The sequence below is a fragment of the Nerophis lumbriciformis genome, linkage group LG38 (assembly GCF_033978685.3).
Source record: "Nerophis lumbriciformis linkage group LG38, RoL_Nlum_v2.1, whole genome shotgun sequence".
NCBI lineage: Eukaryota > Metazoa > Chordata > Actinopteri > Syngnathiformes > Syngnathidae > Nerophis > Nerophis lumbriciformis.
Window position 1 is genome coordinate 11,957,342 of NC_084585.2, and position 20,975 is coordinate 11,978,316.

At 40.4% G+C, this 20,975-nt stretch overlaps 1 protein-coding gene across 2 annotated transcripts; it reads right to left on the minus strand.

Moving 5' to 3' along the window:
- Window positions 1-309: 309 nt before the first annotated feature.
- On the minus strand, window positions 310-18,773 carry hyal2a (hyaluronidase 2a). Of its 2 annotated transcripts, XM_061932337.1 has the most exons (5): window positions 18,710-18,773; window positions 12,881-12,926; window positions 11,158-12,109; window positions 7,118-7,207; window positions 310-1,223 (listed from the first exon to the last, which is right to left on the minus strand). In XM_061932337.1, the coding sequence occupies exons 3-5, from the start codon at window positions 12,064-12,066 to the stop codon at window positions 819-821; spliced, it is 1,404 nt and encodes a 467-aa protein (XP_061788321.1). In that variant the 5' UTR covers window positions 12,067-12,109; window positions 12,881-12,926; window positions 18,710-18,773; the 3' UTR covers window positions 310-818. The 2 variants fall into 2 exon arrangements, with proteins under 2 accessions (XP_061788321.1, XP_061788319.1); XM_061932335.1 differs by lacking the exon at window positions 18,710-18,773 and having other exon boundaries at window positions 12,881-13,454.
- Window positions 18,774-20,975: the final 2,202 nt, after the last annotated feature.

Genomic DNA, 20,975 nt, shown 5'->3' on the forward strand with positions numbered 1-20,975 from the left:
GATCATGTATACTTTGCACATAACAATAGTCTCATATAAAAGACAGAGACCCACGTACACAAACTAAACTCACCCCGATTATGTGTCCCCCTAATTAGAAGTAAAAAATAGCTCTTGGTTTAACAGCAACCTGCAATTACTTGAGGAGGGGGAAGAAGTTAAGAGCCTTTAAAAACAACATGACAAAGCTGATAGTAGCGCCCCTAGTGGCTTACACTGCAAGCTACAAAGGTTCTATAATGTACTGTGTTCTCATAACTAATCCAATACATTTCATAAAGGCGCTTTTCACAGAACACAAACACAAAATCATGTAAAATCAAGTATTTATAAAGGACACCTTTACATCTGTTGTGCTTGCAGATAAAATATGCAGTTTCTCTTAAGAATAAATTGAGCGACAGAGTACAATTTACAGGAGTAGTAAAGTAGTAGTCGTCATGTTTTAGGCATGGAAAAATACATTCAAATAAATACTGCCATGGCCTTCATAAAAAAATCTATCCAAATTTTCAGACCATAGTGAAGAAAAAGAAATATCAGGATGTTCTTCTCTGAGGAAAAAGAAATATCAGGATGTTCTTAACCGTTGTGGTCGCTTGGCAACCTACATCCATGCACTCATTCGTCACATTTCCCTCAATAAACATCCTGGCTGTGAGAAAGGGAATCTGACACTTTGGGGAGAGCAACACCATGTTCCATTGTTCCAGCAGTATGTGAAAAAGTTACAATAATAACTTTTTTTCCCCAACTTGCACAGTGTTGCAAATTTGTGTTTTTACAGCATTTGAAAGACACTTGACTCGGACCTGAGTCTACAGCACGTGCGACACGCTGACAGAAAGAAGCAGCAAGATCACACCTGGCAGTGTCAATGCAGACGCCCGATAGGCCGCCCCTTTCTGGTACTGAGGGTCCTGCTTCTCGCAGCGCTCCCCCTCAAAGCCGCTGTAGCACTGGCACTGAAAATTGTCGGCAAAACCCGTTGCTTCCGCTTGGCCGGGCTGGACCGTGACGGTCAGCTTCCCGCCGGCGCTGGCCCGGACGCTGTGGGTGAAAGGGTTCAGGTGCAAGTAAACATCGGCGTCCGGGTCGCGGCGCAGACAGCGCCCGTGAGAAGTGCACAAGCTGTGGCTGCATAACTCTGCTGCCGTGGAGACGTTGAGGAGGTATTTGCCCAGAGGACCCCGAAGATAAGCCGCCAGCTCTGAGCAGGTGGTCTGAGAAGAGAAATAAGAGTTAGCGCTTGAGGACAGGAAGGATTTATGCACAGGCTCGGCTGCAAGGCCTTCCATTGGATAACATTGGTGTCCAATGTGCAGCCCAGGGGTAATTTGAACTGCTTTAGATTAGCTGAAGGAATATTCTAGAACTATAACAATACAAAAGAGGATGAGAGAGAGTGAAAATTAAAAAAAAAATGATAAAGTCGAAGTAAAAGTTGTAATGTTCCAAGAAAATGATGATAATTAAAATGCTAAAAACAAACTTAATAATAATAGTATAATACTATTAGAGCTGCAACAATTAATCGATTCAATTAATTTGACTTGGGAAAAAAAAGCTTCTATTTATATTCTGTTTCTTTGGCTTTTCTTTTTACAATTAATTTCTTTTTTCCCCCTACACTTTTGAGTTTTGACAATTAAAAAAAAAAAAAAGGTAAACATATATATATACATATATATATATATATATACATATATATATATATATATATATATATATATATATATATATATATATATACATATATATAACATATTTATATATAAATATAAACATTATTTTCTTTCACAGGGGCTCCAAAGCCCCTGTGAAAGAAAATAATGTGCTGATTCCCATCCCTGTAGGATGGGAATCAGCACCTCCAAGTCCGAGTCCATGGTTCTCGCCCGGAAAAGGGTGGAGTGCCATCTCCGGGTTGGGGAGGAGATCTTGCCCCAAGTGGAGGAGTTCAAGTACCTCGGAGTCTTGTTCACGAGTGAGGGAAAAGTGGATCATGAGATCGACAGGCGGATCGGTGCAGCGTCTTCAGTAATGCGGACGCTGTATCGATCTGTTGTGGTGAAGAAGGAGCTGAGCCGGAAGGCAAAGCTCTCGATTTACCGGTCGATCTGCGTTCCCATCCTCACCTATGGTCATGAGCTTTGGGTCATGACCGAAAGGACAAGATCACGGGTACAAGCGGCCAAAATGAGTTTCCTCCGCCGGGTGGCGGGGCTCTCCCTTAGAGATAGGCTGAGAAGCTCTGTCATCCGGGGGGAGCTCAAAGTAAAGCTGCTGCTCCTCCACATCGAGAGGAGCCAGATGAGGTGGTTCGGGCATCTGGTCAGGATGCCACCCGAACGCCTCCCTCGGGAGGTGTTTAGGGCACGTCCGACCGGTAGGAGGCCACGGGGAAGACCCAGGACACGTTGGGAAGTCTATATATCCCGGCTGGCCTGGGAACACCTCGTGATCCCCCGGGAGAAGCTGGACGAAGTGGCTGGGTAGAGGGAAGTCTGGGCTTCCCTGCTTAGGCTGCTGCCCCCGTGACCCGACCTCGGATAAGCGGAAGAAGATGGATGGATGGATGGATGGATGGATGGAGGGGCTCCAAAGCATACACACACACATTATATATATATATATATATATATATATAGATAGATATATACACACACACACACATATACATATATATATATATATATATACATAATAAATATATATATGTATATATACACACTATATATATACACATATATATGAATATATACATGTATACACATATGTATATATACACACTATATATAAACACATATATAAATATATATATATATATATACATGTATATATACACATATATATGTATATATACACACAGATATATACATGTATATATACACACATATATACATGTATATATACACATATATATATATATATATATATATACATATATATACACATATACACATGTACATATATACATATATATATACATATATATACACATATACATATATATGTACACATATACATATATATATATATATATACATATGTATATACCGGGTACACATATACATATATATATATATATATATATATATATATATATGTATATTGTGTGTGTATACATATATATGTATGTATATATGCATACATTCATATATATGCATGCATGCATGCTTTGGAGCCTCTGTGAAAGAAAATGTTTATATATATATATATATATATATATATATATATATATATATATATATATATATATATATATAATAATGGATTAGATTTTATTTCGCGCTTGTCTATTATTGGATACTCAAAGCGCTCACAGAGAAGTGGGAACCCATCATTCATTCACACCTGATGGTGGTAAGCTACATTTGTAGCCACAGCTGCCCTATATATATATATATATATATATATACACACACACACACACACACACACATACACAATATACATATATATATATATATATACATATATATACTTTGAGTACCTTGAAGATAGAAAAATGCTATTCAAGTATAACTCATTTATATATAATAATAATATATATATATTATTACAGCATAATATATGTATATATACATATGTATATACACACCCACATATATATATATTATATGTATACACACACATATATAAACATTATGTATATATATCTATATATACAGTATATATAATTACCGTATAATATATATATATATATATATATATATATATATATATATATATATATATATATATATATATATATATATATATATATATATATATATATATATATATACATACATATATGTATATAGATACTTACATTCTATATAAATATATATATTTTAATTTTCCTAAGCGAACTCTCCTGAAGGAATCAATAAAGTACTATCTATCTATGGTTCTTTATGCTGATGATGCAACCTTATATCATGCTGCACCATCATGCAGTGTACTTAATGTAGTATTGAGTGAGGAACTAAAAGCTGTGCATGACTGGACAGTATGTAACAGACTTGTCCTTAACATCTCAAAAACAAAAAGTATTATATTGGGGACTAGGCAAAGGTTATCTTGTGACCCAAAGTTATATCTGAGGCTAGGTATTTCAACAGTTCAACAGGTCAGAAGTGCCAAGCTCCTTGGAGTGATGCTGGACTGCACTCTATCCTGGTCAAAACATATCAGTGATATAGTTACAAAGATGGGAAGGGCTGTTGGTATTTCCAGGAAATGTGCTGCTTTTGTTGATCCACCTCTTCTTTGTCAGATTGTTAAGAGTTTAGTCTTGAGGCATCTTGACTATTGTTCTACAGTCTGGGCATCTGCTGCAAGTGGTGAGATCAGTAAGCTCCAGATTGTCCAGAATAGGGCAGCAAGCCTGGTTCTTGGTTGTTCACTAAGAGCCAATGTGAACCAAATGCATGCTTCTCTTTCCTGGCTAACAGTGCAGAACAGGTTGTCAGCTAATACTCTTATGTTGTTCAAATCAGTAACAGGTAGTAAAACTCCTGCTTTTCTCATGGCCCAAATAGTTCACAGTAGCACTATACATAATCATAATACCAGGGCGTCCAGTGAGGGGCATTTTGTACTCCCTCGTCCCAGGAAGAATGCTTTGCGGAAATCTTTTCTTTATAGATCTTTATCGCTCTGGAATAACCTGCCTCAAATTCTCACCGGCATTGAAAGTACCGTATTTTCCGCACTATAAGGCGCACTTAAAAACCACAAATTTTCTCAAAAGCTGACAGTGCGCCTTATAACCCGGTGCGCTTTATATATGGATAAATATTAAGATTCATTTTCATAAAGTTTCGGTCTCGCAACTTCGGTAAACAGCCGCCATCTTTTTTCCCGGTAGAACAGGAAGCGCTTCTTCTTCTACGCAAGCAACCGCCAAGGTAAGCACCCGCCCCCATAGAACAGGAAGCGCTTCTTCTTCTACTGTAAGCAACCACCCGCCCGCGTAGAAGAAGAAAAAGCGCGCGGATATCACCGTACGTTTCATTTCCTTTGTGTGTTTACATCTGTAAAGACCACAAAATGGCTCCTACTAAGCGACCGGGATCCGGTTCATGAAAAGACGCAATCTCTCCATCCGCACACGGATTACTATTTCACAGCAACTGATATTCCTGTGAACCGCACTGTGGATACAACGGGAGCACGTACGGTGAATATTCGCACCACAGGGAATGAGAAGTCATCCTTCACTGTGGTTCTAGCTTGCCATGCTAATGGCCAGAAACTTCCACCCATGGTAATATTCAAAAGGAAGACCTTGCCAAAAGAGACCTTTCCAGCCGGCGTCATCATAAAAGCTAACTCGAAGGGATGGATGAAGAAAAGATGAGCGAGTGGTTAAGGTAAGTTTAAGTTTACGCGAAGAGGCCGGGTGGCTTTTTTCACGCAGCTCTGTCCATGTTGATATACGTATGTTTGTGATTGCACATTTGCGTACATTTTGGGAGTGAACAGAGTTGTTAGAACGCTGGTTTTTAATATATTATTAAAGTTTGACTGACCTATCTGACTGTTTTTTTGACATTCCTTTAGCGCAGTTAGATGCGGCTTACAACACCGGGCGGCTTATAGGTGGACAAAGTTTTGAAATATGCCGTTCATTGAAGGCGCGGCTTATAACCCAGGGCGCCTTATGGTGCGGAAAATACGGTAAACAGGTTTTTAAAAAGAAAGTAATATTTTATCTGAGTCTTTAAATTAGTTTGCTCGTTGATGATTTGTTTGGTTTTATATTGTGTAGTTATATTTATATGGTAATTATTATTCTGTGACTGTAAATTGTTTGCTTGTTTTCTTATTGATGCTTTTATTTTTTATCTTTTTCTGTATTGTGTAGTTATAATTATATGCTTTTACTTGTAATTGTATTGAATTGTGGACCCCAGGAAGACTAGTGGGTTGTTGAGGCAACCAGCTAATGGGGATCCTTAATAAAAGTCAAATCAAAAATCAAATCAAATCTATCTATCTATCTCTCTATATATAAATATACATATATATATATATATATATATATATATAAATATACATATATATATATATATATATATATATATGTTTCAAACAAATATACTGTATATGTGGTTTGGTCTGAAGTAGTTCGAAAATCTAATGTGGTAAAATAAAAATAAAAAATAAAAAATTCTATGTTAAAAACTGTAATTTGATTTTCAAAGGGTGTGAAGGGTTAAGGTAGCAGAACAGAATATGTCCATCCATGTGACTGCAGCTGCTAACTTTGAAGTGTGGCCCAGAGGAGAAAGGCGATGAAACAAGCACACACACACGACAACACTGGACTGGAGCAGCTGCCTTCAAAGTCATGAAGTTTCATTTACTAAACACAACATTTACTCAACACAACATTCTCGTCCTTTACTCAACACGTCATTTATTCCATACCACATTTACTCAACATCGTTTACTCAACGTGTCTTTTACGCAACACTACATTCTTCTTAACTCGACACGTCATTTACTCAATAAGACATTTACTCAACACCACATTCTTGTCATTTACTCAATACGACATTTACTTAACATGTTACCCAACATGACGTTTATTCAACACGTCATTTACTCACCACGTCATACACTTAAAACGTAATAACACAACATATTCATCTTTCACTCAACACAACATTCTTGTTATTCATTTACCACCACATGCTGGTCATTTATTAAACACAACACACTCGTTATTTACTCAAGGCAAACTCATCATTACTCACACAACATACTCGTCATTTAATCAACAAGATATGTTCGTCATTACCCAACACGACATACCATATTTTTCGGAGTATAAGTCGCACCGGAGTATAAGTCGCACTTGCCGAAAATGCATAATAAAGAAGGAAAAAAACATATACAAGTCGCACTGGAGCCCGGCCAAACTATGAAAAAAACTGCGACTTATAGTCCGAAAAATACGGTACTCATCATTTACTTAACATGACATCCATCCATCCATTTTCTACCGCTTGTCCCTTTTGGGGTCATATACATCATTTACTCAACACGAAATACTCGTCTTTTATAAACGCATAACACTCTGCGTTTACTCAACACGACATGCTTGGTCATAGAGGCTCACTTTGTTGCTTGCGTAGGCTACGTCTCCCCACAGGATGATGCCTGCTGCTCCCAAAGCCACGCTCTCACCGATGGTGGACACCAGGTCAGTCTGGAAAAGAAAATGTCACAATGAAAGCGATGAGTGTCAGGCTTGTCCCTGACAGTTTGACTGTGTTTTAGTTTTTTCTCTGAGTTTGTCTTAGTTTTCTGTCCAGCACTTTTATTTTGTCTTTATTTCCTACTTGTCTCCCTGAGTGCTGTGTCCCCTCAGCTGTGGCTGATTGGCACCTGGCCACACCTGGTGTCAATCAGCCAGCTGCTATTTATACCTGCCCTACCCTCCAGTCACTGCTGGATCATTGTCATCATTACCTGATTGTCATTGCCGATGTCATTGTAGTGTCTACCTGTCATTTCTACTTGTCGTTGTCAGTGTAGCTGGATGCGGTAGCGGTAAGCTATATTCTGTAGCTGTTTGTAGTCTGCTGTCTTTTTGTTCCTCGTCTTCCAGTTCTTGTTTCCCTGGCATCCTGTTTCCTGTTCCTAGTTCCTGGTTTGTGTTTTTTTCCTTTATTTTATAAACATTAAATCATGTTTTCCCGTATAACGCCTTCCGCCTTCTCTGCATCTTGGGGTTCGTGTCCTACAAACTCTGACATAATGATCCAGCCAAATTCGAACCTCGCAGACATGTCCATGGCGGAGAGGATGAACAAGGCTTTGGAATTAATGGATAAATTAAAGAAAAGTTCGGCCTCATTCCAAGCCCTCTCCCACCCACCCCTGTCGTCTGTGGGCCTATCTGGTGATGTCTGGGATCCGTCCCTTGAGGGGGGGGCTATGAGTGGCTGTGCAGCTAGGGAGGCACAGCTACTTCTCGCCCCAGTGGGTCTGCAAAAGACAACGCCATCATCTCAGGTGGGTCTGCAACAAACGCCACCATCATTTCCGGTGGGCCGGCAGACGCCACCATCATCTCCGGTGGGTCTGCAACCTACGGCGCCACCATGCACTCCGGTGGGCCGGCAGACGCCACCATGCACTCCGGTGGGCCGGCAGACGCCACCATGCACTCCGGTGGGCCGGCAGACGCCACCATGCAGTCCGGTGGGCCGTCAGGCGCCACCATGCAGTCCGGTGGGCCGGCAGACGCCACCATGCAGTCCGGTGGGCCGGCAGACGCCACCATGCAGTCCGGTGGGCCGGCAGACGCCACCATGCAGTCCGGTGGGCCGGCAGACGCCACCATGCACTCCGGTGGGTCTACAACCGACGGCACCACCATCCTCTCCGGTGGGCCAGCAGCAGACGGCGCCACCATCCTCCTCTCCGGTGGGCCAGCAGCAGACGGCGCCACCATCCTCCTCTCCGGTGGGCCAGCAGCAGACGGCGCCACCATCCTCCTCTCCGGTGGGCCAGCAGCAGACGGCGCCACCATCCTCCTCTCCGGTGGGCCAGCAGCAGACGGCGCCACCATCCTCCTCTCCGGTGGGCCAGCAGCAGACGGCGCCACCATCCTCCTCTCCGGTGGGCCAGCAGCAGACGGCGCCACCATCCTCCTCTCCGGTGGGCCAGCAGCAGACGGCGCCACCATCCTCTTCTCCGGTGGGCCAGCAGCAGAGGGCGCCACCATCCTTTTCTCCGGTGGGCCAGCAGCAGAGGGCGCCACCATCCTCTTCTCCGGTGGGCCAGCAGCAGAGGGCGCCACCATCCTCTTCTCCGGTGGGCCAGCAGCAGAGGGCGCCACCATCCTCTTCTCCGGTGGGCCAGCAGCAGAGGGCGCCACCATCCTCTTCTCCGGTGGGCCAGCAGCAGAGGGCGCCACCATCCTCTTCTCCGGTGGGCCAGCAGCAGAGGGCGCCACCATCCTCCTCTCCGGTGAGCCAATAGACGCCGCCACCATGCACTCCGGTGGGCCAGCAGAGGGCGCCACCGCCATCCTCCCCGGTGGGCCAGCAGAGGGCGCCACCGCCATCCTCCCCGGTGGGCCAGCAGAGGGTGCCACAATCGTCTCCGGTGGGTTCTCCCACACCGGCGGACGAGCCGCCTCGCCAATTGCGGCGGCGTTCAACTCGCCATCGCCACCTAACTCTTCCCCGCTGGTTGCGGGGACACTTAGCCTGGTGGCCCACCTCCTTGTCCTCCCTCCACCCTCCCGTGACTTTGGACTTTTTTGGGGGGGGGGGGGGGTTCTAGAACGTCTGGTATCCGTTATAGGAAGGGGGGCTACTGTCAGGCTTGTCCCTGACAGTTTGACTGTGTTTTAGTTTTTTCTCTGAGTTTGTCTTAGTTTTCTGTCCAGCACTTTTATTTTGTCTTTATTTCCTACTTGTCTCCCTGAGTGCTGTGTCCCCTCAGCTGTGGCTGATTGGCACCTGGCCACACCTGGTGTCAATCAGCCAGCTGCTATTTATACCTGCCCTACCCTCCAGTCACTGCTGGATCATTGTCATCACTACCTGATTGTCATTGCCGATGTCATTGTAGTGTCTACCTGTCATTTCTACTTGTCGTTGTCAGTGTAGCTGGATGCGGTAGCGGTAAGCTATATTCTGTAGCTGTTTGTAGTCTGCTGTCTTTTTGTTCCTTGTCTTCCAGTTCTTGTTTCCCTGGCATCCTGTTTCCTGTTCCTAGTTCCTGGTTTGTGTTTTTTTCCTTTATTTTATAAACATTAAATCATGTTTTCCCGTATAACGCCTTCCGCCTTCTCTGCATCTTGGGGTTCGTGTCCTACAAACTCTGACAATGAGTTGACAAGAAGCTGACTGCAGTGCGTGTAATTTCACCTCTCGGGTACTGTAACCACGCGGTCGCGAATGATACGGCAAGATAAAGGAATGGGCCAAACTGTACAGCTTAGTGGAAAAAATTTGCTTTTTCTGTTCTTGTAAATGTAGTGAGACCAGTTTCACACCAAGTATACTTTATTCTGTATTTATTTTACAGTTAAAAAGGCTGACAAAATATCCAAACTGTGCCGTCTCAATTGTGTGTTGTGCCAGATTCAGCACGTAGTACAGTACATCGGGGTGATGGAAAAATGTATTCATATCTGAATAATGATTCTTATTTATTCCGATTCTAAATTCATTCCTAATTTTCAAGATTTTTTTTTTCTTTAAAGAATCTATTTTTTAAAATAAGTTTACCAGGCCATCTCTGGGCTTATTTGCTGAACACATACGTCATACGCCAAGAGGAGCTTTTATAACTTGTAACCTGTTTCATTATATTTATGTACAAAATAATACATTGCAAGAATCGGTTTGAATCGAGAATCGATTCTGAATTAAATCGTCACCCCAAAAATCTGAATCGAATTGTGAGTTGAAGATTTACACCACAAAACGTAGATTGCTTGTGTTGGGTGGAGCTGATTACTGAAAACATGAAGTTCAATCAAAGATTATTTATATAGCCCTAAATCGCGAGTGTCTCAAGTTAGTTGTTATTAATCTCAAGGTATCTCAGTAGAGTGTTTTCCCCCTATTTAACGAGTTGTGCCTCTGCTATGATGTAGCAAAGAGGATACGCAGGACTAAACAAGATTCACCAACACTAACAAGGAATGGGTTTCTGATTACATGTCCTAGGTCGACTTAATTAACCAATTTAATTGGATAAGAATGTTCTGGACTCCTGTTTCCAAGCCAGTGCTGTGTAAAACAGAACATCGCTCCCAGAAGGTATTGTTAGCTGGCGTTGTGTTGGGGCTTCTTTAGGCAGCAAACTAGTTGAGACGGAATCAACAGCACCTCTGTTGGCTGCAGCCAAGTACTGCACTCTATTTTGCGTCACCCTAAATAATCACAAGTAATCAGGTAGAGACAGGATTAATCAGTTATGGTGATCAGAGACTCCGTGTGACATATAGTGGCAGCCCTGGTTGGTTTCTCCCTCTAAAGGAAGCTGTCAACACGGCGTTCTTGAAGAAACGCCACCCATCCGTCCAGGAAATGACTGTGCTTGCTGATAAGTCCGTGACGATGGCGCTGATCACACAGAGGGGAAGAAAAAAAAAAGACACTTGTTTGTCCGAGAGATCACGTGTGCGCTCACCTCTGTCAGCTGTTCCAGAGAGTTGATGTACGTCGGCCGCGTGTACACAAAGACGGGCCGAGCCAGCCCGTCGCCGGACGATGCCAAGCGCATCCCTTCCTTGACTCGGTTTCTGACAAACTGGCGCCCGGACGGCAAGGAACGCAGCACGGTGCCAATGTAGATGGACGGGAAGAGGGCCGTGCTCTCGGTCCACAGCCACTTGAGCTGCTCATTTCGCGCCACCTCCACGTCAGGGCAGCGACCCGTATAGTTCTCCAGCGTGCGCCTGTAGTCGTGATTGTAGCAGTCCGGGAACAAGTAGAACCCCCACAGCTGATTGGGTCTTAGGCTTTTGGCCCGCTTCAGCGTCTCCAGCATGAACTTCTTGGCCGACATCTCGAACTCCTGCTGGGCCACTTTGGACACCATCTCAGGCGGCCAGGTGGGGTTCTTCTGGCGCACCAGCTCGCGGGAAAGTCTCCTGTAGACGTCCTTGGCTTCCCAGTTGCGTATCCACAGGGGGCGCCATTCTTCCCAGTCGATAACCGCCAGGCCTTTGGCGTCTGGTTCTCGTATGTACTTCTTCACCCCCTCCGGCATCTTGTCCATGTGCTTAGTGAGACTGGACACCTGCGGGAGACCCCCGTTCACAGGCGTGTCATCTGGCTCAAAGTAGGGGTACAAACCCAGACGGTCCTTGTAGAAGATGGTCAAGTTTTGTCTAACGAAGCCTTCGTTGGGAGAGGCCACGATCTGAAACTGCTCCAGCGGAAGGGCGACGCGATGGCGAGGGTAACAGTCCTCCGTGGGGGCGTTCCATGCTAGCAGCAGAGGCTTCTGGGAGTACAGTGGCCATCTTGTGGCTTTCAGTTGAAAAGCAGCCAGTCCATCCCGCAGCAAAACAATCAGCAGCAGAGTCCAGCGCATGTCTCCTGACAGCTACTGACGCAATAGACTGGCACTCTCTGATCTACAAGTAGCACACAAATCTGTCACTTTTCTGCCCGGCACACACACACAATGACATCTGTTAACACTGTAACTTCACTTTATTTAACGATGATGACGCTGGTTTGTTCTGTATTACAATGAAAGTGGTTTCTAATTGGATCATTTCCCTGACAAAAAGATCCAACTGTGCCACAAGTAGGTGGGCTCAGTTTAGTGATACTCCATCAAATAATATGAGAAACATATTTGTACAAATACACTTTCATAAATCAATTATTGAATTATTGAATTCAAATGGAATATTATTGTCACATATTCCCTCCTGGTACTTGGAGGTAATACTTGGGAAACTAAGTACAACAGTGCAATACATTTTCATAACATGGTCACTACTGCATAGTTTCTCTTGTTATATTCTTATTTTTACTGTTATATTTGTATTCCTATTGTTGCTTTTTATGTTTATTCTTATTGTTATATTTTCTATTGTATTTCCATTTATACCCCCATTATTTACTTTTTACTTTTTAAGTTCGATCTCAATTCTGTACACTGCTGCTGGAATTTTAATTTTCCTGAGGGAACTCTCCTGAAGGAATTCATAAAGTACTATCTATCTACAATATTGACCTACAATTATAGTAAATGACATTGGCAATGAAAAATTAGCATTTTCAGCTTTTTTTGACATGATTATATCGAATAAAAGTTATTTCCTGTGACTGGTCGTTGACTTTAATTCCTAAAAAGTGAATAAATATAAAGTGCAATAATGGTCGAACTTTCTTACCTTTCCTGTCAGAGAAGCATTCCCACAGGTCTGCCTTGAATGGATCCTGCGTTTGTGTTTATTCGAATTAAAAGAAAGTATTTGTCAGTTAAAAAAGGTGAAATAAAGAAGCAGGAGTAGAAGTTTTAGTAGTGATCACATCGTGTGCCGGCAGACTGCAGACAGCAGCAGCTGCCCCCCCTGCGAGCTTGGAGCTCCAACGACTCGGCAGCTACCATTCCAGCATGAGGGCATAACGCACAAAATGTCCTATTATCTCATTTAAAACATAGCTTATGAATCACAAAAATGTATTAGAACACATTTTAAATATCACTATATATGTATTTTTGTGTATTTGGGGACTTTGCAGCCTTATTTCTGGTGACTTCTACTTAACGTGTACATCTGAACTCCCCTATGAAGAAGCCGCAAATGAGGTCGTCCACAAAGTGACTTTCAATATAATGCAAATGCAATCATCACTAATAATATCAAGTACACTATGTACTACTACACACACGATTACTATTTTTGCTCCAAGTACTATGTCCTTTGAATGCATATACTGTACGTCTTATACTACATATACTGTAATGCATCTTTACTACAAACACAATTACTTCTTTTAATACAAATACTATATGTCTAATTATTACTATAAATACTGTTATGTAGTTTAACTAAAATACTATGTATTGTACTACAAATACAATATGTTTCTTTACTACAAATACAACTGTGTATTTTTATTACAAATACTATCATGCATTGTCTTTGGAGGTGGGAGGAAGCCGGAGTACCCGGAGGGAACCCACGCAGTCACGGGGAGAACATGCAAACTCCACACAGAAAGATCCCGAGCCCGGGATTGAACCCAAGACTACTCAGGACCTTCGTATGAATGTTGTCTGTCTATCTGTGTTGGCCCTGCGATGAGGTGGCGACTTGTCCAGGGTGTACCCCGCCTTCCGCCCGATTGTAGCTGAGATAGGCTCCAGCGCCCCCCGCGTCCCCAAAGGGAATATGCGGTAGAAAATGGATGGATGGATGGATCATGCATTTTTACTACAAATATTTTCATGCCTTTTGTCACTACAAATACTATCATGAATAATACATATCTTTTACAACAAATATAATATGTATTTTTTACTGCAAATACTATGTCTCTTCAATACATATACTATTATTTATTTTTACCACAAATACTATTGTGTATTTTCACCACAAATACTATTACAGATTCTTACTACAAATACTATCATATATTTTTACTACAAACCTTTTGACAACAAATATGAATACATATTTTTACTACAATTACAATTATATATTTTCCTACAAATACTATCAGGTCTCTTTCACACCAATAATATTATGTATTTTTACTACAAATACTCTAATATGTATTTTTACTGCAAATACTATTGTATGTCTTTACTACATTTGTACTACATGTCTTTTTACTACACATATACTGTCATGTATTTTGTACTACGAATATCAAATCAAATCAAATCAACTTTATTTATACTGTACTATTATGTATTTTTACGACAAAGACTAGCATGTCTCTACTAAAAATACTCTCATGTATTTTTTACTACAACTACAATAATGTATTCTAATACAAATACTATAGATCTTGTTTACTACAAATACTATATGTCCTTTTACTAACAATACTATATGTATTATTACTACAAATACTATTATGTCATTTTAATAAAATTACAATGTATTTTACAACAAATAAGATATTTGTACTGAAAATACTGTATGTCACTTTACTGCAAGTACTATCATGTCATTTTACTACAAATACTATTGCGTATTTTTACTATGAATACTATATGTCATTTTACTACAAGTACTGTTTTCTTTTTACTACATGTATTGTATGTATTTTACCACACATACTATTATGTATCTGTACTACAATTACAATTATTTATTTCTACTACAAATATGTTTTTGGTAAAAGAAATACATATTTGTAGTAAATTGTGTATTTCTAGTAAAAAAATACATAGTATTTGTAGTAAAAAATAAATAATTGTATTTGTAGTACAGATACACAATAGTATTGGTGGTAAAAAAATAAATAGATATATAAAACACCTAAAAGTATTATAGTATGTATCTTTACTACAAATACTACTATGTATTTTTACTAAAAATACTATGTCACTTTACTACAAATACTATTAGGCAACTTTACTACAAATACTATTATGTATTTTTACTAAAAATACTATTATTTATTTTACTACAAATACATTCATGTCTTTTTACTACACATATACTGTCATGCATTTTTACTACAAATATTGTACGCCTCTATGAGAGAGACCACACAAGTGCACACAGAGGTCACGCGACTGTAAAAAGAGTGGTTGTTACAAGGATTTTGCCACTGTTTTGACGCCACAGGGGTAGGCTTCACTACACATGGTAAAACACACCCCTGCTATCTAGGATTTGGAATATTGTTGGACATATGAGACATATTTGAAATGATTGAAAAGGACCAAATTGCTGAAAGCTACTTTGAAATATTGCAGGATTGGCTGAAGTCTCGTGTGTGACATCACCAAGTTATTGCAAGGCCTTTAAGGCATATTTTTGATATTTTGTAAGGATGAGTTCTAAAAATGTTCATGTCCTGCGAGCATGAAACGCGTGCGTTTTGAAGGTCGTGATTGCTACTGTGTTGTATCGTCGCTCTACAATCTACAATTAGTGGCATAAGAAGCATCCGGAGGCCTGACTTTGTAGCGAAGGAACAGCGATGTGAGTCCAAAGATAGTTTCTACCAACAAACACACTTTTGTCTTATCGGAGGAGCAGCAGACACAATCAATGCTTTACACAACTCAATGACTACTTTGCCTTCTACTCCTTTATTGCCGTAGAATCACAGCTTTTCTTCAAGACTTGTGATAGGCTTCTTCTTGGAGCCTATACTTAAACGCGGCATTTATTGTTGTCTTATTGGCAGGCATTGGGCATCTGCTGTCTCTGGTGCCCGGGGCCTGTGTTGCCAAGCCAGGGCGTCACGGCGCCAAAGACGGCAGATAAAGCGTCAAAGTGTTTTCACAGTTTGAGGAATGAAGGCCATGAGGCCATCCAACACACATTGACAGACAACATTCACACACTCGGGTCAATTTAGTGTTGCCAATCAACCTATCCCCAGGTGCATGTCTATGGGATATTTACAGACTGCTTATACTGTGTTAAAACATATCCTGGGTTAACATACTGGTTATACTGGGTTAACATACTGCTTAGACTTAGACAAACTGTATTGATGCCCAAGAGAAATTATGCTTGTTAACATACTGGTTAACATACTGGTTTTAATGGCTTAATATTACTGGTTAGACTCGGTTAACATACTGCTTGTACTGTGTTAAAACATATACTGGGTTAACATAATGGTTATACTGGGTTATCATACTGCTTAGACTTAGACAACTTTATTGATGCCCAAGGGAAATTATACTTGTTAACGTACTGGTTACCATACTGGTTTTAATGGGTTAATATTACCGGTTAGACTCGGTTAACATACGGCTTGTACTGAGTTAAAACACATACTGGGTTTACGGTTATACTGGATTAACATAATTGTTGTATTGGACTCAATCATATACTGGGTTTACATTCCGGTTATACTGTGTTAACATACTGGCTGTACTGGCCTAAAAGACATACTGGATTAACATATTGGTTATACTGAGCTAACATACTAGTTATACTGGATCAACATACTGTTTGTATTGGATTCAAACATATACTGGGTTAACATACTGGTTATATTGGGTTAATGTACTGGTTATACTGGATTCAAACATATATTGGTTAATATAGTGGTTAAACATACTAGTTCTACTGGTTTAAAACATATGCTGGGTTAACATACTGGTTATACTGCGTTAAAATACTAGTTATATTGTGTTGATATACTGCTTAGACTTAGACAAACTTTATTAAATTATACTTGTTAACGTACTGGTTAACATACTGGTTTTAATGGGTTAATATTACTGGTTGGACTTGGTTAACATACTGCATGTACTGAGTTAAAACACATACTGGGTTCACACAATGGCTATACTGGATTAACATAATGGTTGTATTGGACTCAATCATATACTGGGTTTACATTCTGGTTATACTGTGTTGACATACTGGCTGTACTGGCCTATAAGACATACTGGGTTAACATATTGGTTATACTGAGTTAACATACTGGTTAAACTGAATCAACATACTGTTTGTATTGGATTCAAACATATACTGGGTTAACATACTGGTTATATTGGGTTACTGTACTGGTTATACTGGATTCAAACATATATTGGTTAATATAGTGGTTAAACATACTAGTTCTACTGGTTTAAAACATATGCTGGGTTAACGTACTGGTTATACTGCGTTAAAATACTAGTTATATTGTGTTGATATACTGCTTAGACTTACACAAACTTTATTGATGCCCAGGGGAAATTATACTTGTTAAAGTACTGGTTAACATACTGGTTTTAATGGGTTAATATTACTGGTTAGACTCGGTTAACATCCTGCATGTACTGAGTTAAAACACATACTGGGTTCACACAATGGCTATACTGGATTAACATAATGGTTGTATTGGACTCAATCATATACTGGGTTTACATTCTGGTTATACTGTGTTGACATACTGGCTGTACTGGCCTAAAAGACATACTGGATTAACATTTTGGTTATACTGAGTTAACATACTGGTTATACTGGATCAACATACTGTTTGTATTGGATTCAAACATTTACTGGGTCAACATACTGGTTATATTGGGTTAATGTACTGGTTATACTGGATTCAAACATATATTGGTTAATATAGTGGTTAAACATACTAGTTCTACTGGTTTAAAACATATGCTGGGTTAACATACTGGTTATACTGCGTTAAAATACTAGTTATATTGTGTTGATATACTGCTTAGACTTAGACAAACATTATTGATGCCCAGAGGAAATTATACTTGTTAACGTACTGGTTAATATTACTGGTTAGACTCGGTTAACTTACTGCTTGTACTGAGTTAAAACACATACTGGGTTTACACAATGGTTATACTGAAATAACATAATGGTTGTATTGGACTGCGATGAGGTGGCGACTTGTCCAGGGTGTACCCCGCCTACCGCCCGAATGCAGCTGAGATAGGCTCCAGCGACCCCCCGCAACCCCAAAAGGGACAAGCGGTAGAAAATGGATGAATGGATGGGTTGTATTGGACTCAATCACATACTGGGTTTACATTCCGGTTATATTGTGTTAACATACTGGCTGTACTGGCCTAAAAGACATACTGGGTTAACATATTGGTTATACTGAGTTAACATACTGGTCTTACTGGGTTAACATACTGGTTATACTGGATCAACATACTGTTTGTATTGGATTCAAACATATACTGGGTTAACATACTGGTTATATTGGGTTAATATACTGGTTATATTGGATTCAAACATATATTGGTTAATATAGTGGTTAAATATACTAGTTCTACTGGTTTAAAACATACACTGGGTTAACATACCGGTTATACTGCGTTAAAATAGTAGTTATATTGTGTTGACATACTGGTTTTAGTGAGTTAACACAGATATTATCTACTTCTTTGTGCTCTGTAAAAAACAGGTAACTTATAAGATGTTGAACTTTTAAAAGTCATGCACGTTTGTGCGGAGAAAAGCTCCCGACAGGACTTTTTAGCACCCCATGACGGCAGTGAGGTGGAAGTGAGACGTTTTCCGCTGTTTGTTTGACAAAAATGTTTGCTGACTCACCTTTTGGTGTCACGGGGGTCTCCTCGCTCAGAGCCAGTAAATGGCAAAAGCAGGGCGGGGGGTGCGTGGGGGGGACAATGGGAACAAAGAACTGGTCTGCTTTCCCTCATGGTCGTCCTTTAAACTCTTTCTTTCTGAACATGACACCAGCACAAGTCAGTGGCAGACAGGAAGTCCAAACAATGGCAGGGAAAACTGGGAGGATAACCGACCACCTTCACTTTGAGGCTAGAATAATGCACCATAAATTCCTCTTCAGCAGATTGAAGCATTAGTTTACCAGTTTAACTGCTTCTGTGACGCAGTTCCTACCTGAAAAAACTCAAATTACGAAACAGCATCTCCCACTGAAATAAATCAAAATCAATTAAGTGAATAATTGGCCCCCCAAAAGATCACAATTTTAACATGTATCGTGCCTTTTAAAAGATAAAAACAAACTTTTAGATAATACACATTATATACAGTAGTAACAATATAATTTAATGTAGTACAAACAAGTACAGTAGTTTTAAGTAATGTAATAATATTGTACTGCATTCACCTTGGACAGTGGACCGCTAAAGTAGCTCCTTCTCTGTCAAACACACCATCAGCAGCTTCTCCATATTTGCATGAGTAAATGTTTAGACATTACCATAAATACCGGACTTTGTTCCGACGCTTTGGATCCTGCAGATTATAAAATGGATTTTATTTGGCTGACGGCCATAATGCAAATAGTTGTTTTTTTTAAAAGACCCTGAAAAGGTGTATTGTTGTTTGTGCTATGGCACCATCTTCTGGACGAGTTTGCTCACTGCAGGTGCTTCAGTGCCCTTTTGTTAGAACTTTCATCAGGAAGTAAAGGTGCCGTTCCGTCTTTTAGTTGTCCATAGCGTTTCTACTCTTATGGATTCTTCCTTCATCACTCCGAGCAATGTTTGTAAGTTTTACAGTATACTTAAAACTATTTATACTTACTAAACCATTCCGTGTGATGTCTGTAGGGGTGTTTTTATGCATATTTGTACGTGCTATTGTAATGTACTCAAGCAAGCGTTGTTTGCATTAGCTAATAAGATAACACGTTTACGAATGTTTGTGTTAATATTATTAACTTACAATGGCATTCTTTTTGTGTTGTTTCAGTTTCACAAATCCCCCAGTAAATTCACCACGACGTTACCATGGACTAATATAGTCTCTTAACCCTTGTGTGGTGTTTGGGTCTGTGGGACCCGTTTTCATTTTTTATTAAAAGAAAAATGATACAATTAATTAATTTTTCAAACTGAGACTCACTGACTTTGGCTCATTTTCTGTGAAGAACATATATCAGAATACATATTTAATGACCATACACCATACACCCCCCCTACACATTTCTATTACATATAAGATGTCCGGGTCCACTGGACCCGGGGCTAATAGAAGTGTGGAAATTGATGTTCTGTGTACCACACGCACGCACGCAAACACGCAAACACACACACACACACACACACACACAATCCCACAGCAGGCCTAGACAGGAGGAGGACAGAGTGTAGGTACACAGAACATCAGAGGGTCAAATGTGCGAGAAAATGAGAGCAGACAGTGTTGACAAACAATGTTGCAACCTTGTGTGGGAACCGCAGGTGCAGAAACACAAAAGAAGAATCCCTGCGGGATGCAGAAACTGGCAGAGAAATTTTCCGTGCAACGTTCATATTGTTGTTACTCAGCCAGCGTTTGTGGGTCTGATGGACCCGTTGCATTTTGTGGCTTTTAATGCCTCACAATCAAACTGTTTTATGTTAAAATACTGAACAGATGTTTATTGGGATAAAGTAAACATCTGTTGAGTATTTTAACATAAAAGTGTTTGATTGTGAGGCATTAAAAGCCAACGGGTCCATCAGACCCACAAACGCTGGCTGGGTAACAACAATATGAACATTACACAAGGGTTAAGCTAATTGGGGAGCTAGTTTCCGTAGCTAGTGGGTTCATAAAAATGCCCAGTTTTGCTAGGTATAAGTTTTTTACGAATGTTTTTGGTGTATTTACGGCCAAACAAACAGTTTTGCTCGATGAAGTGATGGATTGAATTCATGTCCTCCTAAAAGCGTCTCGACAGACGTTACAATAATTGAACAGTGCTGATGAACATTGTTTTATCTGTTAATGACGCTCACATAGTTGCATTGCAAAATCCTACAGAAATTTTTTTATGAGTTTATTTTGTTAAAAGTTCAGATTGTGCGCAGAGGACGTATGAGTTAGTCACACGCACACACTA